We start from the raw sequence: 27,417 nt of genomic DNA, 5'->3' as shown, positions 1-27,417 counted from the left end.
TGCGTTTTTACGTTAAGTTTGTTTTTTATACTTTTTTGCTTCTTTTTGCTTGCGGCCACTTTTTTGAGTTTACGATTTAAGGTTTAAGGTTTAAGATTTTAGGTTTAGTTAAGAAAAATGTTACGTACGTTCTAAATAAAGAGAGCAAGTTTTTTCTTTGCTTAAATATTGTTTTTTTTTTCTTTTACATGTCGTATATATATAAATATGTGTATATGCTCATATTTGTATATATATATACACAGGGGATTGATTAGGAAAAAAGTATATGAAATAATAAATATCATTGTTTTTTTTTCGAATTGTTTTTTTTGATGTTGTGTGTAGTCTATCAATAAATATTGTTTAAATTGAAATAACTGCACCTTTGACACGCCATCAAGAATCATAAGTTTGAATCATAATGGTAATCATAATAATAATCATAATATAACAATAATGACTAGTCGTAAATTTTCGATCGAGCGTCATGTTTTAAAATTATGTATGACAAATGCTTAGCAAAATGTTTTATTATTTGTGTTTGTTTTCTTTTCAAAGTATTCCTAGTATTATTCATATATTAAGAGTTTTTATTTTGTTTTATTTTTGTTTTTTTTTTTTTGAGTATAGTTATAGCTTATCATTTTGTTTGTTTAATAAGTACGCAAATTATCACTTAATTAATATAGGTCAATATATAAGTAAGTATATATATGCGATGCAAGTGTGCGTGTGGTATATAAGTTTTATATATAGCATAAGTTTTGTAAAACTAGACTGATTTAGGCTCTGTCTGGCGTAAAGCTTTCTTTTTGTTTTCATTTTGTTTTTTCTTTATAGATTTTGGAAAATTACTAGAACAATTTATAGTAGAGCTGGCAAATAAAAATATTGGAGAGCGACAAGTGTTGGAACTAGGCTAAAAGGAGTTAAGCTCTGAAATTTTTCAACATACTTTTTATACATTTTAGAACACTTGCTGGTCTAAAAAGGTTTTTAATTTAACTCTCAGATAGTTCTTATCAGGCTAAGCAAATACTTGAAAATGTCTTCAACTACAACACAAGTTGGATCTAAAAGCCATTTTCGCTTAGAATTCTCAAACAGTTAAAGAGTCACTTGGCGAATCCATGCCATGTTAGAATTTTGGCACATTTTGTGATCTAAAAATGGAGGCCAATATTTGCTTACACTTCTCAAGCAGTAAAGGAAATCGTCTCAAAGTTTGAAAGATGCTGCCCAACACTTGCAGAGTTATAAGAAATATGCTCAACATAATAGCTGTCTTGTTTCGTAACGTACAGAAGGTGCTTGTGCCAAGTTAGGACTAAGATTTTATATAATCGTAATTAGTAGTAATTAAAAAACCCAAACGCTTAAGTAAAGTAATTGATTGGGAAGCCATTATTTTTGGTTTTTTTCTTTCTAATAAGTAGGTAATCAATTATGGATAAGTTTGTTAAGGTTCATAGTTCAAGTAGAGAGAAGGATAGATAGATAGATAAAGCTAAAGAGTTTTGTGTGTGTGTGTCTGTGTGTGTGAGTGTCGTTTTATAGGTTGTTGGCTCTCTTTTTTTTAATAACTGCTTAAAAAGCTGCGGCTAAACATTTAAAGTAAATGTCTCTTTTGTTGAAAAAGGAAAAACGCTGCACATAGCACTAACTAACTCGTTTTATTTTATTAAAGTTTACTTTTGTTGTTTTTGCTTTTTGTTTTGCTCATCGCATTCGTATTCGTTTTTGTTTAGTTTTTAAGTTTGCTTCTTCGTGTGTGTCGTGATTTATGCATGTTTTTAACAATTCGATTAGCTTAGTCAATTTGTTAATTTAATTCATTAATTTGTTTTGTATATAAATTTAGCTAATTGGTTTGCGCATGTACGTGTGTGTAAGTGTATATGTGTTTATGAGAGAGAGTGTGAAGGTGTGTGTCACATTTGTCTTTGTTGCAGTGTTCTGTTGCTGCAATTTTGCCCACATCTGTGGTGTTTAGAAGGGGCAAGTGATCAAATCATATTCGAACATCAGCGAAACGGCAACAAAGACAAAGTACAACAGAAACATGGTAAAGCCCAACCCCTTGTTCATGCGCCAACGGAAGCAGGCAATTGATAGCACCACAAATACGAGCATCATAAACAATATGGTTATGGAACAGACCATGCCCACCGAGTTCACTTCAACGGGCGCATCGTAGATAATCCCATAGATCAGCCAGGGTATCGGCAAGCTAAATATCCAAACATCAGATATAAGTCAAGATTAGTCTCTAGCCTCAATCTCAAAACTATATATATTTCTATATATATATTAAATGGTTCTTTCACTTACCCCACAGTCACATCGAAGATGTTGCTGCCCACCGAACTGGACACAGCCATATCGCCAAAACCTTTGCGCGCCACAATCACCGACGTTATCAAATCGGGTATAGATGTACCTGCCGCCAGGAATGTAAGGCCCATAACCTTTAGACGAAATTAAAAATAATCTTTTCAGTAAAAATAGGGCCAAATTGAACGTAAAAGTATTTAAAAATCAGTTTGAAATTGTTTAATAATTTAAGCAGAAATTAACTGAAAACGTATTTTTTATCGTATTATTATAAGACATTTTTTATAAGGCAGGACCCACAATAAATATCACATTTCTACACCTACACACCAGCCTGGGCTTAAAAAGAGTCTGAATAGATTTATATCTAGAATGATTAGAGTATATATACTTTAAATATATACGCACATCAGCACAATAATATTTGAAAAATTCGAAAGCTTGTAAATAATATGTGGTCTTAAAATCGATCTATAATTTTCTGTTCTATTGCTATTCATATGCGATCTATATAATTAATTATATATTTATATTCGTACAAGTAAATCTAAGTTAGTCTTAGTCTTTAGTTTTTAGACTTTTATAAAACAATTCGATATAACTTAAGAGAGCCCGCACACATATATTGACACTTATCTTTGATACAATGCATTAAAATGTCCATATTATAAATTCTTAAATTCTCAATTAAGCTGAACCTACCTCTGGGGGTATGCGCGCTGTGTCACCAATGACATTGGCCCACCAAACCATGAGGTAGGAAAAGGCGGCTATCCACACGATGGAGCCTATAAAGGTGACCGGAAAGAAACGTTTGCCGCGCGGAGTGCGCGTATCGGGCAACGTTAGCCACATGGGCACCAGAAGTGGGGCGACCAGGACGTAGGTGAGCCGCTTGCGAGCCGTATCCGGCCAGGCCATGCTCAGGGGCTCCGGATCGTCCTCGATTATTTCAGGCGCCTTTCATTTTGTATATAATATGGATATGAATATATATATTATAAAATGTTAAAGTTGAAGCTTGTGCGGTGCTTTTATTGATTTGTTTTCTTCTTTCTTTTCTTTTTTTGTTTTTTTGTACAATAAATGTTGACTTCAAATAAGATTATGTATAATAGAATAATATATATATCGTATGTAATTTGTTAGTATATAAAATATATATTTATGTGAGTCTGACATGAAAATATTGTATGATATATGTCATTTGGCTATATGTATACATATGAGACTGTTGATAATACGAGGTATGTTTTGTTTTTATCAGATCAAGAGTTTTGAGCTTGATTTTGACAACAGATTTCGATTTGTGGAGACGCACTCACAGACAGGCGTTTAGAGCTTTGCATAGCCATAAGGACTCTAGGTAAGTACGTCATTAGGTAAAATGGTGCGTATAAAAATTAGTACAAGTTAAGTGTTGCCAGAGTCTAAATAAAGTGTATTTTTTTGTGTGTTTTGTTTAAGTACAAACACAAACAGTTATGCACTTACTTTCTAGTTAACGAGTACAATTTTTAGTAGGTGCTATACGAGTTTTGTAACGTGCACAGATTTCAGCATCTTAGTTCTTATTAGGCATGCTCATAGTATTTGTTTTTGTTTTGGCTAGTGCAAGCATACATACATTGACAGGCTACACACACACACACACACACACTCTCAATGGATGCGCATGGGCACAGCCCGAACTAAAGTCGATCAAAGTGTAACGAAAATAGAAAGTAAAATATGTTAAATATAGTTATACATATGATGATTCGAAAAATTACTAGTTAGCTAGAGTTAAGAGTGTGTAAAGCTACGATTTTTTTATAAGCGGCACTAAAGCAATGTGAGTGAAAATACTCTTAACATTTGCAATAAAGCAAATTAAATAAGTATAAAATTCGTTGATATATATTCTAAGCTAGTTGCGTCTGTGGTAATTGTTTTACGCTCCTGGGCAATGGTTGCACTGTGGTTGATGACAAGTTACGCCATGACGTCATTCGAAATGTATCGAATATTAAATTACGTATTGTTCAGTTTTACCCAAATGAGTCATAATTAGTATAAAATCGAAGAGTGGGGATAATCATGGTCTGTTCTATGAGTAGGCTCAAAGACATGTGCTACACGGGTGGCTCTACGCGTGCCAGCTGTTTTTCCATATTGCAGCCTACGAGTAGAATCCATATATAGTAATTGTGAAATTAAGATATTCTCTATATATTAAGTAACAATATTCACACCCGATTTTTTAGCTGAGTTGCTCTGCTTTAAGCTCAGTTAAACTTTTAGCCTTGTGGTCACATTTAAATTAGATTTACGATATTCGAACTATGCTATTTATTTCTTGCAGCGTTTTCACATATTGCATTAACAACACTGGATATATTATAATTACGATATTCGATATCGTGTTATTCGCTGTAAGCCCAGTGCGGACAGTAATTACCCCACAAATTTTTCAATATTTACTCAACAATATTTAGGTTTAACGCATTATCTAAGGCCCCACCCATATTTACGATATACCTGTCTTCCATCGAATTATAGTCACGGACATAAGCAATTAAAATATTCAAATCGATTATATGCAAATTGATAATGCCGATTGCCTCATCTTCTAGACAGTTGGGTGCGAGAACCTATTTGATCCACTGCCATTTGCCACTTGCTATTGCCCTCGCATTCCACTGCGCAGGAGAGTTCAAATCAATACGCTTGCGCTTTACAACAACGTCAGACTCGTCTCTGTTTGTCGCTGACGTCGCTTTCTACACAATGCAAAGATATATATATTTATAATTCTTACGATATTTGTAATAAAAAATTATAATAATAAAAATTTGTATGCAATATATAGAGAAGACAGAGATAGAGAGATAGAAAGAGAGAGCAATAAATAAATTGTTTATGAAACTAACTTTGATGCTAAATTTGCGTGTCTGAATTTTGACCCTCTGCTCAATCCAGCTAGGACGTCGACCACTTAACGATGGCTTTTGATATAGAATTGAATTTAAGTTTAGAATTCATTTAAATCATTCTTTATTTTTAATTTTAAATATTTTTTTAAGAAAATTAAATATTTTTGGTTGAGAATATTAGTGAATTTTTGCCTTTTTGCTTAAGTTTTTAGTTTCAGCTATGGAAATAATACTTGATTAATAAACCAAACACTGTTTAGAGACAGATAGACAGACTGGGAGATAGATAAGTTAGATAGAGAGAGAGAGACAGTAATGGAAAGTTGTGTTAAGGGAGTTTTCTTGTTCTGGGTTATTACATAACAAACACATATTGAACGGGAATCGAACACAATTACATTTTTTTTTGAGTGTGGGACTGTGGAGAGCATAAGTGGAATTTATTTATTTTTTTTTCTTGAAATTTTGTTGTGTTTTTTTCAAAATTTAGTTTTTAATTTCGTGACTCAGGCCCAACTCGGAAGTGGGTTCAGGTTTCAATGTCGATTGAGAGTCGCATTCAAATGAAACATATATTGTATAGAGATTGAATTGTTTTTGGATTGTCTTTGAATTTTGTTTGTTTGCTTTGTCATCTTAATGCACAAATCAAAAATAAATTAAAAAATAATTATATATTAATATGAGCAGCTGCTTGGCCCAGTGCTAGCGCCTATGCATTAAAATTCATCTTTAATAACAAAATGTCAACAATAAAAATTAACGATATTTGTTACAAGCACACACACACACACAGTTAGATGATTGTGTTGTGGGTGTGGATACGATGGGTGTGTGAGATTGGCAATTGCATAGCGTAGCAAGTTTCTGGCACGGCGCGTGGCAGCTAAAAATTGCAATGAGTGCCTGGGAATGCCTGAATAACTGATTATTGAAATGACTTCATCGAACAGCAGCAGCGACAGCAGCACAACATATGTATGAAAATATGAATGAAAATTCATGTTCGATATAACAAAAATATGACATAATATTGTGAATATTAAACATGGTGTTTGGTTTTGTCTAATTTGGTTTTTGGCTATTATTATTAAATGCGAGTTGCCATCATTCGTTTAACACTAGGCAGTACGTTTCAAAATTCAAGATACAAAGCAAATGATTGGTTCCAAATGGTGTCTGCAGAAACGATAATCGTAAAATTGGTTAAAATTTGACAATTCCGTATTAGCTCTTTATTAGTTTTATAGAGTGTTTGGTTGAGGGTTAGGCAAGACACAGAACACACGCACACACAGAGATAGAGAGAGAGAGATGGACAGATAGAGATAGAAAGAGAGAGAGAGATGAATGGAATGGTGGACATGGGCGATAGAGTATTACAGTTAAGGTTATAAGTAAACATACACAACAAAAGGTTGGTGAATAGCTGACGGGCTGAGATGAGTTGTAGGTGGGAAAGTTGTATGGAAAATTGATATAATTAAGTTGAAAGTAAAACGGAAAGATTTTAATTTATAAGTCACACAGAAACGTTGCATAAATACACAGAGACCGCATATGTTGATTTTGTTTTATTTTTTTAAGGGGCTGTCTACACATTTAAGAGTTGAGCTTCATAGAGAGCAAAGAAAATGAGGGAAACACATAAGAAATACACATAAAACGAATGCCTGGGCTTACATTAAAAAACATACGTGTTTAAAATTTTGGTTTTACGAGTAGTTTAGGTTCAGTCCAAACGCATCAATTATTTTACCAATCTATCAATCAATTAGCAATGTAGAGAAAACGTGCCAACAGTTAAAGAAATTTCTTGTAAATGATCTAAAAAAATGTTGTAACGCGCTTGAACTTGGTACTCTAAACTCTGGGTTAGAAAATAAACAGATCAGAAGATTTTTAAATAAAATATGTAATTACGTCAATTAAAAACACAACATATTACGGTATATACGCAATTCTGTGGAATAGCTTGACCTAACACTGTAAATATTGTAATTAAATACGCGTTTGAGTAGCGCCACATACTACATTTTACAGCTGCCGTTTTTTTCAACATACGATATTCGACCTAACGATATTCAACTTTTACGATATTCAAATTAAACGATGATCAAAATTTAAGATATTCATCTGCGATATTTTGTATGACGAATGCAGCGCATTATGTGTGACATAGTTCAATTAATTTTCTAACAAATTGAAACCATATCAAAAATAAATATGATAAAGAAATCCATTAAAAAGAAATTAATATAAATCATGCCTAGAAATCATGAGCATTATTTCATTAGCACATTTGTATTATCAAATTGAATTATCATGTATATATAGATGTAGTATAAAGCAATAATATCACAACGTTACAACTTACCGAATCGAGCGTGGTATCGATATTTCCATTGGGTCGATCGGCCAATGTTGTCTCCTTGAGATTAATCTTGACATGATTGGCCGCTGAGGTGGTGGCGCCACCTCGTTGCGGCTTGGTGGCATCCAGCAGTACTTTAAGCGAGGCAATGGCATGCAGCTGGGTTGCCTTCTCGTCCACTTTGCCTGGAACATCATCTTTGTCATTGTAATTGTGTGTTGGGTTTTTTTTTGAGGGAGGTGTTTCGATAAAAAAATGCATACACAGAGTAGAGTGTAGAGTATGTTTGTGTGTTGTTGTTGTGGTAGCAGTAGAAGAGTAGAGTAGAGTAGTAGGCGGTGTTTTTGTAGTATTTTGTTTTTGTTTGCACACAACAAATTGAGTTTTGAACGCAAAATCCAAGTGTTTATTATTTTTTTCAAAAATTAAACGAATAAAAGAAGAAGAAAGAAAGAATAAAATTGCATCGATTAAAAATTAGAATAAAACGAATTAACCCAGTTAAATATATTTTTCATATATTGTTTTTAAAAATATTTTTCATTGGTTTTGAGTTAATTTACAAGCAGCTAAATGCCCTTTTTTTTGGGTTAGAGTATATTGAAAATATTTTATACAAAATGTTGATGTCAGTTGCGAAATAGCATTTTGGAGGTTGATTATTATAGTATGTAATAGTAGTAGTAAAGTAATAGCTAGTAGGTTAGAAACTAAACTAAAGTTGAGGTATAGACTAGAGAGCGTAGAGTTTAGAAAGCTAGTAGGACAGTGTAGGCACAGACACACATAAAACAGCATTGAAATCGAAGCATAGTTGAGGGCGGAGTTGCGCACATGAGTGTATTGAGAGTGGTTGTTAGAGAGGGGGCGGGGTGGGGGTGGTTAATTGGGCTGGGGGCATACGAAACTACAGCTAAGACTAATTATGCTAGATATAATTACTAAACGAATACACTACTGATATTTACCGTGTCAGAGTCTCATGGATTTTTGGTCTAACTTTTTAAAATTGTTTTTATATTTTTTTAAATGTTTTTTTTTCTTTGTTTTTTTTTTTTTTTTTGAGTGTGACAGCGATCTTGTGTTTTGCACTAGGAATTGGGAACTGTTTTGAATAGTTTGTTATTAAATGTTGATTTGTTTTTTTGTTTTTGAAAATTTTGAGGCTTTGGATTGAATGCGAATTAATGTTGGCTTGGGAATACGGACGGGTTTGTATTATTTATTATTTTTCATTTGTAGTTTTTTTGTTTTTGTTGTCAATGTGGCATGAAGTGATACATAATGGGGCTTGTAAACCGACTGCTGCTGCTAAAGAGCTGCTTTTTGTGGACCCCATATTATGGCATATGGCACTAGCATTTTGTATACACATATACATATGTGTTCATATCGAAAGAATAGAGATAAACTTAGATTTAAGCCTAACTTACAATTAAATATATACTATTATAAATAAGACTTAGCAAGATCTAATATATATGTATAGTTTGCTTGTTATGCAATTTCTTACACACGAGTATTATATATGCCGCTGTTTATACGAGCAACATTAACCACATGCTCTTCAGATGAATAAAGCACAAAGCATTACGTAAATGTGATGCGAATTATACATTCGGATAGCGCTGAAACATTTTTTTTTTGATGTGCATCACAATAGCAAACTAAATTAATTTATCGTCAGAACAGAAAATGATCTTTGGTTCATCTCGCAATTCTCAACAAGTAAAATCTTCGAAAATGGGACAAGGTGTTTGCAATCTACAGTTGACAAAAATGATTGCTGATGATCGAACGAGGAGGTGCTTAAAAGCCATAGACTACCTGCGAAATTCTTGTTTGTTTGGTTATTATTTACAGAAAATGAACCAACATTGAGCTCAAGCCGGCCAGCTTAATATTAGTGTTCTATTAAATAAGTATATTTAGATCTAAAGAGTTTTGCAGTACAGTTATGTAACACTATGAATCTTCTAGTGCTGTAAAACGCAGTCAAGGATTTAGATTTATTAATTGCAAAATAAAAAAGCAGCTTTTTACAATTTGAATTTAGAAAAAAACTGTAGATAGAATATTGCGGTTTAAACAACGACTTTTTCAGTGTTGTAAAACTTGTGGTATTCAGATTTATTATTGGAAATGCGGTAATATTTGCCAGGCTTATAATATTTTCCAATTACAAGATAAGTACGTTATCTCATGGATAGAAATTATTTTTAATGACGTTTAAGTATTCAATGGGTACAAAAATATTTGTAAGTCTTTTAAGAGACTTGTTTGAATAATTCTTATGTGCATGAAGCAATAGCTTTTTATAGGTTTTTTTTTTATATTTTAGAAAACAGTTTTCTGCTTTATTTTTGAAGAACAAGTCTTAATTAAAGTAGTTGTTATTGGTAAATTTGCAATTACAGAAATCAAGTAATTAAATGCACGCAACTGGTTTTAGTATTGATCAATCTTTGTTTTAACACGATAACTGCTTTTGAGGGACTTTCCGAAATGCCGATAGGGCTGACTAAATGGGACTGTTACTAAAAAAAACATGTATTAAATATTGACAAAGTTCACTATAATTTCATTGTTTCAACGCATCTCCCGTAGTATAACCGTCATATGTATTTTTATATAGCCACATTACGTATAAAGCACATTTGAAAACATATGTAAACATTGTCAGCACAATGAACATTCCAATGATAGGTAAATATAAACGTTTAGACCTAAAGAAAAAATTAAAAACACAACCCGCTCGACTAGTCAACTTGATACATGCAGGCACCTAGCTAATAACTTGTAGCTATTAAGTACAATTGAATATCTGATAGATTGTAGCTCGTACTAGGCCCGGGCCAATTTCGAACAGCATTTTTGTAAAGCCAATTGTACTAGTTGCTAAGTAATTACAATTAACACATACAACATAAAATGCACACATTGTTTATAAATATGTAAGATATATAGATATAAATGTTATATGTACAATATAAATTATTTTGTTATTGTCACGCGTCAAACTTGACGGTGGAAAAAACAGAAGCACAAATAAAACCAAACATAACACTTCATACGAAGCAATGGAACGTTGGCAACCAAAACAATCTTAAAGATACAGATACAAATACGAATAACTATTCACTCATAAATATAAACGAGTGTATTCTTACATTCGTTAATGCCACTAAACTGCGCACAACATTCTAGGAATGTCTATCGAATACAAGTTATTAAGTATTTCATAAATATAGTTTAATATATAACGCATATGTATATAGTATATTAATGTAACTCCAAACTGACATTGAACAACATAAAATATTTTCGTAACTTGGTTTCATTTTTTTGTTTTTGTTTTGTTATTTTTTTTTCAAAGCAAAATTATATAAAGAAATGACTAAGCTCGAAATAATAAAAATAGAAAAGCAAATTACATTTTAATGAGGCAGCACAAATGAAAAGATTTGGCATTGAAGCTTTAGAAGAAAAACTAATAATAATTTAATATAAACTAAGCAATATTTGGAAATGCTAGAGACAAGATAAACCCGCAGATATAGGTAATGTAGAGATAACTACAAAGAATGCCCTGTGTTAAAGAAATTAGATCAAAGATTTAATGATCCTTGTTTCAAATTGATTTCTATTTTAAAATTTTTCCCACAAGATCATAATCTCACTGTCAATTAATTTTGTCGCTATCTGTGCGAGAATAAAAAATGACAAAAAGAATTCGAGCACTTTGTACCTGTAAACCTTGGTACACGCCCCAATGTCGGCCTGGCCCTGGCTTGTTTGGTTTAGTTTAAGCTTTGGCTTCAGCTTTAGTTTGAGTTGAAGTTTGAGTTTGTCTTGGTCTTGGTCTGTGGGCCATTGCCGTGGCAACGTGGCCCCATACATATTTATACCCCAGCCCATACCCGTACCAATGCTCATACCCCAATCCAATCCAGTCGGCTCTGTGCTTAATACATAATAAATCAATGCGAGCACGTCCGGTGCCGGTGCCGGTGCCGCTGCCAGAGCCAGAGCCAGAGCCGAAGCGAGCAGCGAATACGTGCCCCCCAAATGCCAGGGAAAAGCTCGGCATTAAGGGGTAGACCAGAACTGGAGAACTAGGCTAGGGATTGGTAATGGCAATGGTAATGGGTGCAAGGAGTGTAGAATAAAGAGTAAAGAGTATAGCGCAAAGCTGTCAATTGTCGAGCGCTAGACGTCGTTCTGTCTGGCCGTGCTGCTAGCCCCTGGTAATTAGATAAGTGGCCTCAAGGTCAGGCATTAAAAACTAACCAGCCCAAAGGTCAAGTCAACAAAGAAACTGAGCGACAAACAAACAAACAAACAAAGCAATGTACAACAAATGAAACAAAATGAAAATCAGCAAGTATTCAAGAGAGAAGGAGAGAGTAAAGAGTAAAGTGTAAGTAACTTCTTGCTAGCAAGTCAAACATCCAATTAGAAGGAACACAGAATATACACAGACTTTAAAGAACTGAACACAAAGTATTTTTTATTTTTTTTTTTATTTTAAGGTTTATACTCTTGCAGTGGGAAAAGAAACATCACTATATATACCTGATTTTGATAAAGGTTGATTTTATATAATTTTCCATGTCTTAGTTATATAAAACTTTGCATAGATCAAGGCAGTACATATTTCGGAGTCAGGCAGATCGGAATACTGTATCATCTAGTAAGAAAAACTTCTTTGTTTTCCATGTTACAAATCAGAACAGACCTAAACGAAATAGTTCGCATATCTACCACATGCCTGCAAGAGTATTTAATCTTCGGCCAGCCGAAGCAAACAATATTTTTTTTTCATTTTTAAGAGTTAGGTATAGTATAGTATAAGTAGTTGGTATAATGTATTTGCTTTTGTTTTAGGATGTAAGCGTTTGGGATATTTGTACTTTGGGGCGGGGAACTCTTTGATTATGGGGCTTGGGGAAGGGGCTGGGGTTTGGGTTTAGGCACACATTAAAATTTTCCTTTTTTTATTTTTATTTTTTTGACTTGTGCAAAACACAATGTGACAAACTCAACGAACTTACCATCGTGTAGTGGATCTATCGTGTGTATCATTAGCTGTAATAGGCCATGACGGAATTTTGCACCGGTCTGTGTACTACCAGCGGTCCCACCACTGCTATTACCTGTAGCGCCCGCATTGCTCGAACCGGCCGGACCCGAACGGGTCTCGCTGGCCGCTCGGGATGTCACCGAACCGCCCGGCTGTGTGGCCATTGACGTTTCCGATGAGTTTGCCGCATTACCCTGAAGTGAAGGAAGAACGATGGACGGGTGGTACGGTTACGGTTACGGTTACGGTTATGTTGAGAGTTCAGAGGTATTTCAATTTTATTTTCATTTCATTTTTTGTTAAGAGCAGTGTTAATGGTTTTTTTTTTGGGGAGGTTAGGTTTGTTTTTGATGGTAAGCATTTTTTGTTGTTGAGAAAAAGGTGAAAAGAAGAAGAAGAAAAGTTTATTATTGCAATTTGTATAAATTTACAGTTGAGTGTTGAGCGTTGATGTTGTTGTTGTAGTTGTTTTCTTTTTTTGTAAAAGTTGCTGTTTTGTTGTATGTATTTTGTTGTTGTTTTCAGCTGTTGTATCGCTTAAAAGCTAATCGAATTGTTAAGTGCAATTAATTGTAGCCAATATTTAGAAAAAGAACCGAAAAAGTTAACTAAAAAAAATTATATTAAGAAATGAGCTTCATATGTGGAAACCACGACACGTAATACAGACAGATACAAATTTTTTTTTCCAGACAAACGGACCACAACTGTTGTCTTACTAAGCTCGGCAGCTCCTATATAAGCCATATACCAAGTTTCGTTATAATAATAATGCCATAATGCCATATTCATGGTAAGAGGTATTCTAATGCAAAATATCAACTCTGCTTGTTGTTGGAATAGCATTAAACATAGTTTTGTTCTAGTGCAGCAAAAATGTATGCATTTCAAAAGTGCAGCAAAAACCGTTAAGGAGAGTTTTATATATACAACAGGATTGGTATTTCGATAGTTAGGTGCAAACAACTGGAATCATCGGGTGTAATCAGCAGGCCCAATAACAAAGCACCACAGTTGATGATGTGGCTTCGCGCTAGAAATGAATTCCATTACCTCTGAATTTTGAATTTTTAGTGGTTTTCGGAAACACACAAAAAACAAAAAGAAGGAAAACCAAATTATTAAACACAAATATTATTACACATACAGGAAATAAAGTTAAGGTTTTTAGTTCAACTAAAATATACAAATTTCATTTTCTTTTTTTGCAACTGTTTTTAAGTATACATACAAGCTTCAGTTTTCAATGAATTTTTTTTTTGTATTTTTTTGTTTCATTAGGAAAAAAAATGTATATATATACTTTCTTTTTGTATTATCAAAGCGCAGTGGGAAGTTTTGTTGTATTTCATTTTGCCTTCACTATAATCAAAAAGTAAACATAGAAAACTTAAAAACATTTGAAAACTTTGAATATAATGCAGAAATAAAACTTAAAGCTCAGATTTATGACTGCCAAAGAAAGCTCTAGAAGTGCGAAGAGAGAAAAAATCAAAATTATCGCTAGCTAAATGTATGAAAATGTTGAATGGCGCTAAGTAATGACTAATATATATATATATAACTATCAGGTGATAATTAGTTAAGATATAGTAGATACATGTCAAGTACGTATATAGATAAGAAATTCTTTGTTAATACATATTTTATAAGAACTACATATGTTATATATAGCTGTGTGTGTGTGACTGTTATGTGAACTGTTGTGCATATGTTAACAGAACACGTCTATCCAGATCGTATTCCATTCATAAAAAATCACTCAGAGCAATAAATTGGAGCACGTGTGTAGTAAATCCAGCTTAAATAAAGTACACATATATACTTAGTATACATATATTAAAACTGGTTTATCCCGATCGCATTTCATTCATAAAAATCAGTAATTAAGAATTGCTGCGAGTGTAGGGCAAGTTAGGTTAAAGAATATATATTATATATAGAAATATCTGTTTGTTAAAGAACAGGTATTTCCAGATAGTATTTCATTCATTAAAAGTCAAATCCAAATATGTGGGCAAGTCCAGATTAGAAAATTTCTTGTAATATACATATTTAATGTCGCGAGCAATGCATGATTAGAAAATACTCGATTTACTTCTATATCAAGATATAAGATTAGTTATTGTTGGGCTATCATAAGACTTGATATCGTAAGCATTTGTTTAAGCAACACGTTTATTCAGATTACATTCCATTTAAAAAATGTGCGGGCTATGAACTGCATGAACTTTGTCTATACATCACGCCTATTCAGATTATGCTCCATTTATAGAATCTAAGAGCTATGAACTGTGGGAAAAAGAATACATATATTTAACATAATATAATAAGACTATTTGTTTGGCTATAGAACTTGTCCAGCCACAACGCCTTTCATTCATACAAATGAACGCACAATTGGAGCAAATGCAGTTTAGCGAATTCTTGTAAAAATACATAAGTTTTATTACATAGATAATAACATAGATACATATGCCACTTTTAAGAACTGGGGCGTGTGTAGGGCAATTCAAGATCAAGAAAACTAGCCTCCAACTAACTAGCCTCTGGCCAATTAACGTGTGGCTCGTGCCCAGGTGAACTACCTCATGGCTGATTATAATGCTAATTAATGGCAAGTCATGTTGTTTTGCCCGATCGAACGCTTAGACGACAGCCCGCCTAAGACTCATACGAGTTACGATAAAAACCACTCGGCAATGACGTAAAATTGATGAGGATCTATGAAATGATCGAGTCAAGTCATAAAAATAGAAAGAGAGGGAAAAAGTTGGCAGAAAGAATTAGTAATTGTCTCGAACTGCATTTAAAGCTGTTCCTTCAAGATGCCAGCTTGTTTTGATAGACTTTGACAGCAAAATGAAGCGTAATTAATATAAATGAAGCCAAATGAAATCTCTCTTCGAATCCAAGAGCTGTGGAATCATGCCAAAAGCATTTACATTAACACAAAATTCATCAGCGCAACGTCAGTTACTACAGGTGCTTAAATCGCATAATAAATTTTATTTAAACTCGCGTGAATCATTTGCGCACAATTTCAAAAACTCAACTCAAGTTCGAAAATTTCGCCCTGCCAAACGACAAAAACAAAAAAAACCAAAGTCGACCCAATGATCTAAGAAATGTAAATTGCAAAATATACAATGAACCTGCTCGAACTGTTAATCAAAAAGAGAAAAACTCACAACACGACTCAATTTGTCACTCGACCAGTTTTGGTTCAAGATATATACATATATATATATATATATATATGCATATATATAATATATACATGTATTCACTTGTCACCTGTCTCTGTGGGGCAGACCCCGAAACCAGTTCCAAGAATTAATGCAGATATTCCAGGGATTTTGTTTACGTTCAAGTCGATATAGTGATACGACTAGCTAATGCATATAGCCAGCTGATATCGATAAAAAATAAAAACCAGAGAGCAGCCTCTACCAACTCGTCTAACACCGACTAAAGATAACTCGCGCGATTCGCAACGCTTCGGTTTTCGCTTTGACTCAGAGTCTGTCATTCTCTGTCGCCGTCTGAGCTCGGGCTTTGAGCTTGGCTGCATTGATCGTTGATTTGTATTATATAGCTGGGTTATGCGCTCTGTGCACATCATTTAGTAACGAATCTTGAACCCAAACGCAACGAATATTAAATTTAAACGGAACGCGAATGTGTGTGGAGCGTGCGCGCGTGTTTCTTTGACTACGAAAAACAAATACAAAAATGTTTCAAAAAAGGATTATCGAATTGTTCACGCTGCTCTTTTATTGGATGGTCATCACGCCAGCCATATATCAATATTGCAAGACCCAGAATTGGATACGTTGGGATCTAAATATACCATTTCAATCATTCTCGGATCATGCCACATTCGCGCTTTGCCTGCTCGCTGGCTATGTGACCTTTTATCGCATTGTTATTTTTATCTACATGAAGCTGAAAGTGTGCGATGTTCAAATGTGGCATAAGCTGAAGAAAACTCAAGAGGATCCCGAATCGCAGCTAAAGGATAAATCACATTATCAGGCTGTATCTACAGAGAATCTGGACACGGTTGATGGAGGAACAGCAAATACCATGCCGAAAGTCATACGCACCATAAGCCACCCACTGCTGGTGGAGAGCGATTTGGCGCGTATTCATATCAAACACGAGACGCGTCCGCTGCGCAGCGCCACATTGCCCAGACAGCCGCAGCAGACCGCCATCTCTAGTCCCACGCCCAGTTTGCGGTGTGCACCGCCTGTGCCCAACACGCCGCCCCGCACACCGGGAATGGCCCGCAAGCTGAGCCATGGCATCATCATGTCACCCGATGTCCTAATGGGCACCTCGCAGCAGCTGAGACCAACCATGGTCAAGACATAGGATTCACTTCGGTTTACTTTACAGAGACAGATAGAATTCGCATTCAAGTATTAGCCTTAGCCAAAGAACCAAAGATAAACCCAATTTTATTCGCAATATTTGTCGAGACACAATTTTAGCCAATTTTTTCCGAATCTAACTTACATGGTAGCTCTTCTTGTAACAAGGAATAGATCATATAGTGAGTTATTATTTTTTTGTTTATATCATTTTAATGTTAGCTAGCGAATACGAGTACTTTTGCGAGTACTTTTCGAAATTTAGTTGCATATATTTATTACCTAGTTCTAAGTTCAGATTTCATTATCTGATTATCTATTAAAAATATATATGTGTATGTATTATATTATTATATGAGATATGCTATAATAAACGGATGTTCTAGCTGCATAGAAAAATTGCAAGCTCGTTAAATAAACAATTCATTTTCTTTCTATGGGGGATTACACAATGAAACGTAATACCTGTGCAGAGGGGATTGCACTTTGAAGCTGGTAAATTTAGTATATCGAATCATATACTTAACGTTCAATATATTTTTGTGGCAGCAAGTATTTTCCAGATGTAATTAAACAAAACGAAGAATTCTCAGCATTTATAAAAAATTAACTAGAGTGAAAAGAAAGACATTGCTGTCGAATTTCAAGTATTAAATGTGTTCGATACATTTTTCAACCTAACAAAGTGTAAAAAAAAAATACAATTTTGAAATGATTGCTCCTGTGAAAGCTTTATGATAAATTTGCTAAATAGTTGATAAGCTATTAAATCTGGGAAGTAAAGATTGTAATTGACGAATTTGATCAGCTTAGTTAGTTAGCTTAGTTATCAGCTGAAAGCTGCGCATTTTAATGTAGTGTGTTTCCCGGCATTTGTTAAGACCTGATAAGTAGTCCCAACTAAATTCAATATGAAAGAACTAACATTAAAAATAAATATCCGTAAGCTTCCTTAGTACATTTAATTGCAGCACATGCAACCGCAACTTAAATATTAATACGTTCTTGATATAATAATAAATAAAAGCTTTTGTGTAACAAATTCTAGAGTAGAAGTCGCTATATCAAATCAGTACGTAGCAATCCTTCAACTGAAAAGCAAGTTTCAAGAATGTTTGAAAGAAAGTTTTTGGAAATATTTGTGGTGATCCTATATTGGTTAATATTTACGCCCTTCATATATAATAAGTTTACAAAAAAGGGTTGGCTGCTGTTGGATTTTGGTGCTTTGCGAGATACAATATGGGCAGTTCTCATTTTCGGACTTGTCGATGTGATGGGTTTCGTAACATTCTATCGGATTGTCATGTACATGTACAAGAAATTAAAAAAGTACGAAAAGAAGACGCTGCAAAAAGTGCATCAAAAGTATAAAAATAATAAAATCGAACTTGAGGCCCAGTGCTTAGAGGAGAAATACTTGGACGTTCCGGATGGCGCCAAAAAGAGTACTATTAAATCCAGGCTGCGAACGCGATTTTAAATTAAGCTCATATTCACTGTATATTTAAAGATATTACAAAACAACGACAAAAATATATATTTATTAAATGAAAAAGAAAAAATTGTATGCAAAGAGTATTTTTACATATTTCTAGGTAATTTTATGTTTCTGAAAGGAGTCTCTTGAAGCTTTTAAGAACAAAGAGCACTTTATACTTATTTTATTTAAAGAATCTTTACAAGCTGACTGACTAACTTTTGAATAACCGCAAACGAGTTCAAAGAACATAATGCAGACATATAGACCAAGCAAAGCTGTTCCAAAACTGTTCAGTCTACTTCGAACAAAAAGTTTCCAAAACAAAAACTCGAATTTCGAAAATTTGTTTTTTTTTTTAGGTTAAAATATGTGATAAAATTACTTTTTCAAACCAAAAACTCTGCTTTCGAATCATAGTTCCGTTGAAAGCTTTATTATATAGTAATCCGATTCGGCAGATATACACGAATCGGATGATTAATGACCTACTCATTGACCGAGCACCTCGCCCGATGTGACTTATCGCGATTAAATTTGAGCAAACTCTATACTTGTCGTATTATATATAGATTTAACCACAAGAGCTATACAAACAATATATGAGCTTCTGTTTCCGGAACAGTCCGATTAGTTGCAGTCCACTTGGGAACCCGTTCGTGCGTAAGTTTCGCTAAAATGATTGGAAAACAAATCGTAGAAGTGTGTACAATAGTCGCGTATATGGTGTTGTTTGTTCCATTGGTGTTGGTCAGGCTGCAATAAAAAATCGATAAAACACCCTTCGGACCGAGTGCGAGTCGTTTACCCCGCAAACGACTGCCGCCCCCACCAACCCCAACCCATACACCGCCTGCTTTGCCTATGATAAGTGTCCGATCGCCATCGCCACAAAATGAGATATTCAATGATTGAAGTGTACTTTAGAATAGTCTATGAATTCGTGAATCTATTACGCATATAAAACTATTTATAAATATTATTTAACATTCATTCCACTTTACATAAAGGAAAAGTTAGGGATGAATTTCAAAAAATTGGAAAATTGATGCAGGAGCAATATAGAAATTAAAACCTAACTAAAATGATATGTCTTAAAAAATTTGGTAATGTTTTTATGGTTAAGACCTGCATAAGATTTTGGAATTAAGGGATTTAGTTAATTTACAAGATACAATTTGGAAAAAACAACACCAGTCTATTATTTAAAATAAAAAGTTGGACAGGTTTTAGCTATCTTTAATGGTCTAGAGGCTTAAGAATGTTTACTAAGGAACTGTGGACTGCAATTAGTCGGAATACAATGCTTTAAGGTTCAACAACATAAGCATATACTTAAGCCATTTTTTAGACACCGCATAACTTTTTCAAACAACATTTCGTACTTTTTTCCGAATCTAACTTACTTTGTTGCACTTCTTGTAACAAGGAATAGATCATATAGTGAGTTATTATTTTTTTTGTTTATATCATTTTAATGCATATATATATTTACCTAGTTCTTAGCTCAGATTTTATTATCTGTTTTTCTATTGAAAATATATCTGTGTATGTATTACATTATTATATGAGATATGCTATAATAAAAGATTGTTCTGGCTGCATAGAAAAATTGCAAGCTCGTTAAATAAATAATTCATTTTCTTTCTATGGGGGATTACACAATGAAACGTAATACCTGTGCAGAGGGGATTGTGCTTTGAAGCTGGTAAATTAAGTATTTAGTATATTTTTGTGGCAGTAAGTATTTTCCAGATGTTATTTAACAAAACAAGAAATTCGGTACATTTCTCAACTTAACAAGGAGTAAATAAAAAATTTAATTTTGAAATGATTGATCCTATGGGAGCTTTATAATAAATTTTCTAAATAGTTGATAAGATATGGCATATATAATAGCTCTGGGAAGTAAAGATTGTGAATGACGAATTTGATTAAGATATCTTGTTCGCTTAGTTATCAGCTGAAAGCTGCGTATTTTAATGTAGTGTGTCTCCGGAATTCCTTAAGTTATGATTAATATTCCTAACAAAATTCAATATGAAAGAAATAGCATTGAAAATAAATATCCGTAAGCTTCCATAGTGAAATAAATCGCAGCATATGGTATGCAACCGCAACTTAAATATTAATACGTTCAGGTTATTCAAATACAAAAGCTTTTGTGTAACAAATTCTAGAGTAGAAATCGTTTCATTTAACCAGTTCGTAGCATTCCTTCAACTGAAAAGCAAGTTTCAAGAATGTTTGAAAGAAAGTTTTTGGAAATATTTGTGGTGATCTTGTATTGGTTAATATTTACGCCCTTCATATATAATAAGTTTACAAAAAAGGGTTGGCTGTTGTTGGATTTTGGTGCTTTGCGAGATACAATATGGGCAGTTCTCATTTTCGGACTTGTCGATGTGATGGGTTTCGTAACATTTTATCGGATTGTCATGTACATGTACAAGAAATTAAAAAAGTACGAAAAGAAGACGCTGCAAAAAGTGCATCAAAAGTATAAAAATGATAAAATCGAACTTGAGGCCCAGTGCTTAGAGGAGAAATACTTGGACGTTCCGGATGGCGCCAAAAAGCGTACTATTAAATCCAGGCTGCGAACGCGCTTTTAAATTAAACTCATATTCACTGTATATTTTAAGATATTACAAAAAAATTACAAAAATATATATTTATTAAATGAAAAAGAAAAAATTGTATGCAAAGAGTATTTTTTACATATTTCTAGGTAATTTTATGTTTCTGAAAGGAGTCTCTTGAAGCTTTCAAGAACAAAGAGCACTTTATACTTATTTTATTTAAAGAATCTTTACAAGCTGACTGACTAACTCATGAATAACCGCAAACGAGTTCAAGGAACATAGTTAAAACTAACTTCACTTGACTTAGTTGTATTCCTGCACCCGAAGCCAACTCACGTACGAAGCTAGTAAAATATCGGTGTGAAAAATGATACAGAAAAGAATTGTTGAGATATTTGTGTTAGTCCTGTACTGGATTTTGCTAACGCCCCTGATCGTAGTGCTTTGCCTTGAACAGAAATGGGTCCGTTGGGATGAGAATAATATGTTCTCATCGATTAAACAGTTCTGTGCCCTTGCTCTGGTTCTGGCAGCATGTTATCTGGTGGTCTATCTACTTATTACACTCATTTATCTGCGAATCAGAAAGTGGACCATGAGAGCCTGGGTCACTTACGACCCCGCAAATATAGAAATGATTAATCATGAAAGACAATATTGTGCAGAAACTGATCCTCGACTTGACCCAAAAAAGGACGACGCATCCAGCATTCTAGATATGGAAAATGTCGAGCTGGATGGCTGTCAGTCGGTGCGCCGGGCACCCAATATACAACGCCCAGTCGAGAGAGTGCATCAAAAACAACCCAAAAAGGAAAATCGAAAACAGAAAAGGCAACACCCGCCAACTTATGAGGAGTGCAACAATTAAGAAATATTTAAGAAAAGTTATTCATTTATTTGTAAAATATAACTATTATTTTTATGGGAATTAAGGCATTAAAGTGAATAATGATAGCTAAATGTAAAGTAAAAACTATTCTGTTGGGAGGGGTAAAATATTATGCCCATGTAGACATATAGACCAAGCCTAGCTGTTCCAAAACGGTTGAGTCTACTTCGAATAAAAAGTTTCCGATACAAAAACTCGAATTTCGAAAATTTGTTTTTTTATACCCTGAACCCATTAAAAATGGGTAAAAAGGGTATAATGTATTTGTGCAAATGTATGTAACAGGCAGAAGGACCCTATCAAGTATATATATTCTTGATCAGCACCAACAGCCGAGTCGATCTAGCCATTTCCGCCTGTCCGTATGTGTGAACGCAAGGATCTCAGAACCTATAAGAGCTAGAGACTTGAAATGGCTGCAGGTCCTCCTAGTGCCCACGCAGATCGAGTTTGCTTCCAATATTCAATAACTTGCCCCGTTTCCAAGTAATCGATCAAAATCGATATCGAAATCCTGTCTTTTGAGCAATTTCGGCAAATAGTATGTGCTAGAGTCACCAAACTTGACATGTAGCTTCTACAATAGTATATATATATCAAGTATTTTTCATATTATACCTATCGCCTGTCGAAAGAAGGGGGTTCAGGATATCCCCTAGACGGGAGCTCCCGACTAGAACCTCTTACTTGTTTTTAATCAAAAATATGTGATAAAATTAGTTTTTGATACAAAAACTTTGCTTTCGAATCATAGTTCCGTTGAAAGCTTTATCTTATAGTAATCCGATTTGGCAAATATACACGAATCGGATGATTAATGACCTACTCATTGACCGAGCACCTCGCCCGATGTGACTTATCGCGATTAAATTTGAGCAAACTCTATACTTGTCGTATTATATATAGATTTAACCACAAGAGCTATACAAACGATATATGAGCTTCTGTTTCCGGAACAGTCCGATTAGTTGCAGTCCATTTGGCAACCCGTTCGTGCGTAAGTTTCGCTAAAATGTTTGGAAAACAAATCGTGGAAGTGTGTACAATAGTCGCATATTGGGTGTTGTTTGTTCCATTACTGTTCGTCTGGCTGAATATAAAACTCGATACAAAAACACCCTTCGATTATTTTTTTGAACATTCCGATTATGCGTTATACCTGATTTTGGGCTATTTGGTGCTTTATCGCATTGTCTCGTATACTTTCATTAAATTGAAATCCTTTAACCTTGGACTGTGGCACAGTTTGACCAAGACAAAAGTGGAGTGTGAGATGCAGCTCGAGGAGGCCAAATCCAATTATAAGAATTTGGATCTTGTCGATGGACCGCCCGCTACAATATCGTATGTTAGTCGTTTACCCCGCAAACGACTGCCGCCCCCCCCAACCCCAACCCATACACCGCCTGCTTCGCCTATGATAAGTGTCCGATCGCCATCGCCACAAAATGAGATATTCAATGATGGAAATGTACTTTAGAGTTCTCTAGAGCACAATAGAGTCTGAACTTGATAAATCTATTACGCATATAACACTATTTATAAATATTATTTAACATACATTCCACTTTACATGAAGGAAATAAAAAGTTGAACATTTTCTCTACGGAAATTTTGTTAAGAAAAGTTAGGGATGAACTACAAAAAATTGGAAAAATGATGCAGGAGCAATATAGAGATCAAAACATAATTAAAACTAAAATGGTATGTCTTCAGATATTGGGTTAAGTTTTGATTGTTCGGAATTGCATACGATTTGGGAATCAAGGAATTTAGTTAATTTACAAGATAAAATTTGGAAAAAACAACACCAGTCTACTATTAAAAAAAGCTTCTCATTTCAAATTTCGATTTTATAAATCTGAAAATAAATATATTTGAAATTGTAAAGTTAAAAACTGTGTCTCTTCACAAATTCGCCATTAAATTTGTCTTTGCACCAATTTATCTTTAAAAAAATGTTGGACAGGTTTTGTCTTAGAGGCTAAGGAGTATTAACTAAAGAATTGTGGACTGTAATAAGTCGAAATACAATGCTTTAAGGTTTAACAACAGAGGCATATACTTTAGCCATTTTGTTAGAGACCGCATAACTTTTTTAAAATATATTACGCCATTTAAGCGCTGTTTGTTGCCCCCGTAAAAAAATCGTGTGCTTATAAAATTAAGTTAATATTTATGAACAAAATGGTGCAACTAGTTAGAGCCCAAAAACTTGTATACATGCGTGAGCGAGTGAGAAAATCAAGCGAGAATCCAGAATCAAGTTCAGATCGAATTCACGTTCAAGCTGTGCAAGTGTGTGCGGGAGTGTGTGTGCACAGTTGCTATTGGCTGCATGCAAAGTAGTTCGTGTGTGTAAGTGTGACAGCTTCTGTGTGTGTTGCGTGGGTGTGTGTGTGAGTGTGTGTATGGGTCGTATTTGTTTGTATGGTTAAACAAGTCGTAAGAGGCATAGCAAATGAGAAAGTGTTGTAAAGAGAGAAAAGAAAAACAAAACAAAAGCTAAGCGCTAGATAATGAGAAAAGTTAAGAGCTAGATTTAAAATTAAATTAGAGATAGATAAATATATAACTATATAGTTTAAAGAATGGGTTTGAAAACGAAAAACGTGCCGTGACTAAGCAGTTAACAGTTGGCCAGTGTTGGTAAACGTCACTTAAAACAGTCAACCAGCATATTTCTCGGCAAGATCTAAGTCAACTTGCTTTATTTAAGACATGCAATTCGATAGTTTAATTGCCCAGTGTTGATAAACGTACATTCAAGCATTCACATTTTTCGTCATATTAAATGAGCTAACCCAACTTATTTAAGTCATGTCATGAAATTTAATAGGTGACCAGTGCTGGAAAACGACACAAATAACACTTTTGTATGCGTCATATAGCATGAGCTAACCCAACTTAAATAATTTCGTTGAATTTGTTAAAATTTTCTTAAAGTTTGAGCTGCAGTTCTCTGTTTGACCCTGACTGACTTTGGTCACTTTCAGTTCCTGGAACTGGTTTGACAAAAATAATACTCAATTGACTTTGAGTTAAAACTCAAAGGTGAAATTCGAGCGTCCGTCAATTATTGTCAACTCATGAGGCTCCTCATCATGAACAGCATCATCATCATCATGATCACCTGGCGTTCAATGCCAAAGACGCATATGGCGTTAGTCATGCAGTTATCATATATATAAGATTGCAGTCTCTCCGTAAGCCCTTAGTCATAGTTACTAGCACACCTGTTCAACTGTTTAGTCCCATTTAAAATGTATGGAAAATTACTGGGCCAAAGAAACAAAGAGGAGAAAAACCAAAACTCAAGCGATTAAGAAACGAAAATATATTCCTGGCAAAGGATTTAAATTTTCGTTGCGTTAATTTTTGCAGACAATTTGCAATTTCGCTTTCTCTCAAACGACTTTTATCGATTTAACATTTTAGTATTATTTTTTTTTTTTTTGGATTTTGTTTGCAAAAAAACTTCCCAACTACTTACTGCTGGCATAAGTTGATCTGTACTTCGGACGCGAGTCACCTTGTTTTTGGTAATCATCTTCTTGACGCAATGCTCCACCTGTACGTTCCACTTCATGAAGGTCACATAGGCAATGTATATGGTAAACAGGATGAGCGCCTCCCACCAGAAGATGCGATTGTCGCGAAAAAAGTAGATCAATACCAGCAAACTGATGCTATAGAATGAGCAATCGCGAAATAGTGGCCACCAGGTCAACGATAAGACCGTACGCGAGAATAACGCACACATGCCAATCACGAAGAGAATGTTAAAGACAGCAGATCCAACAATCGTACCAATGCCAACATCATCGAACGACACGAAAACGCCAATGACACTCGTGAAGAGCTCCGGGGCACTGCCACCCGCCGCCATAAACGTTGCGCCGGCCACATCGTCCGTGATGCCGAGCTTTTCAATGATTACGTCAAGGGAAGGCACGAAGAATTCATCGCAGACAATTGCCAGCGCCACAAACATGTATATAACACCGATAATGTGCAGGATGACAGCGCCGTTCTCAAGCTGTTCTTTCGTGAATAGGTCCTTTGGAAATAGTGGCGTTTTCGTGGTGTTTGAAATGTCGGTTAGCGTTTCTGCAAAATAGAAAAAAACAAAACATTTTCGAATTAGTATTGGATGTGACACGCATATTCTATCAGGGGACTTGGGGCAATCCTTAAGAGACCAGTGTACCAGACACCTTAAGTTGAATACATGACAATTTAAGGCCTTAACTAATTGAGAATTATATCCGGGGAGAATCGTTAAAAGACCAGTGCACCAGACGCCTTAAGTTGAATACATGACAATTTATGGCCTTAACTAATTGAGAATTATATCCGCATAAGTTTCTACTAATAAGGAACTTTTGTTTTAGTCCGTTAATTAAACTTTCTAGTGGTTAAAAACGCTAATAAACGCAAAATTACAAAAAAATATGAAAATAAAATTGATATTCTTTGCGAACGATTTTAAATATTGTCTTCTTTGATTTATAAGAATAACCCCCTGCTAATTATGGTGTGTATTAAGATTATTTTGAATTGCAAAATAGGTCTAAAGTTAACTACAGATTTTACCAGACCCATTAAAACTCCGTAGTAAATGCGAGGGAACATTTGTTAAACGGATTTTGCTACAGATAAGTATAAGTACTTCCTAGATAAGTATCCACGACAAAAACTCTTCATTTTTTAAATATAAAATATTTTTGAATAAATTAAAAAAAAAATATATATAGAAGGAGCCTTTAAAGACTCATGATTTGTAGCCTTTTAATAAAAGCTGGGCATGTCAGGAGATTCGTATTATCTAGCAAAACGTAGATATATTATAAGAGTAAGTATAGGTAGATAATGACCTATTACAAATTAAACAGAAGCTCAATTACATTATTATATACTACTATATTCATATGTGTTTAAACACGTTAAGAATAACTTGAATGCCTGAAAGATTGCTAGCTAAACGTGCCGAATTTGTCATTGCGCATAGTTGGCACAAAATGAGGAAGTCTGACCTTTAGCTAGAGAGAAACGCTCCCAAGACACTTAGAAGCGGCATTTTTTTTTACTTACTGCCAGGCATAAGTACACATTGCGCATCATATGAGTAAACGTTCGGTTACAATTCCCCAATTACACATCCTCAATTAAATAGCACGACCTTTTTGCTGGATACAAAAAAAAAAAATAATAAAGAAGATAAACGCGGGCAAATCGCTGTGAAAAACGCTTCGCAGGCGGCACCTTTTGTGCGCGCGCGATTTGCCATGGCAATTAACCGCAAAATTATGCAGCACATTTTGCAACAATTAACTAATCGCGAGTGCAACTGCAACCTCAACAAATGCAACTTCAATTGGAGTTGATAATGG

The 27,417-nt window shown here is 34.4% G+C and overlaps 2 protein-coding genes and 1 long non-coding RNA gene across 19 annotated transcripts in view; 2 read left to right on the top strand and 1 right to left on the bottom strand.

Annotated features, from left to right (window-relative positions):
* Positions 1-1,653: 1,653 nt before the first annotated feature.
* Positions 1,654-27,417, bottom strand: part of Nckx30C — a 63,168-nt gene continuing 37,404 nt past the window's right edge. For 3 of the 17 annotated variants that reach the window (XM_064697606.1, XM_064697604.1, XM_064697605.1), the window contains 7 exons: positions 25,518-26,134; positions 12,660-12,882; positions 7,609-7,802; positions 5,229-5,303; positions 3,019-3,276; positions 2,314-2,450; positions 1,654-2,212 (listed from right to left, as the gene is read on the bottom strand). In XM_064697606.1, coding sequence (XP_064553676.1) covers positions 1,972-2,212; positions 2,314-2,450; positions 3,019-3,276; positions 5,229-5,303; positions 7,609-7,802; positions 12,660-12,882; positions 25,518-26,134 — 1,745 coding nt within the window. In that variant the 3' untranslated portion in view covers positions 1,654-1,971. Of the gene's footprint in view, positions 2,213-2,313; positions 2,451-3,018; positions 3,277-5,228; positions 5,304-7,608; positions 7,803-12,659; positions 12,883-25,517; positions 26,135-27,417 lie in introns of those variants that run through there. The other 14 variants (XM_064697607.1, XM_064697611.1, XM_064697613.1 and 11 more) reach the window with 14 other exon arrangements.
* LOC135439025 (uncharacterized) lies at positions 16,306-17,489 on the top strand. Its single transcript, XM_064697625.1, has one exon. It carries the CDS (start codon positions 16,424-16,426, stop codon positions 17,066-17,068), a length of 645 nt encoding a protein of 214 aa, XP_064553695.1. The 5' UTR covers positions 16,306-16,423; the 3' UTR covers positions 17,069-17,489.
* Positions 23,977-26,402, top strand: LOC135439031 (uncharacterized). The gene is made up of 2 exons (XR_010437971.1): positions 23,977-24,382; positions 25,530-26,402. It is a non-coding gene; the product is annotated as an uncharacterized LOC135439031 (long non-coding RNA).

This window comes from Drosophila montana, unplaced genomic scaffold, assembly GCF_035044405.1.
Source record: "Drosophila montana isolate Dmon_TW-CO22-7 unplaced genomic scaffold, ASM3504440v1 contig_402_1, whole genome shotgun sequence".
NCBI classification, from domain to species: domain Eukaryota; kingdom Metazoa; phylum Arthropoda; class Insecta; order Diptera; family Drosophilidae; genus Drosophila; species Drosophila montana.
The sequence above is the reverse complement of the archived record's forward strand: the minus strand, read 5'-3'. Positions and strand labels throughout refer to the sequence as shown.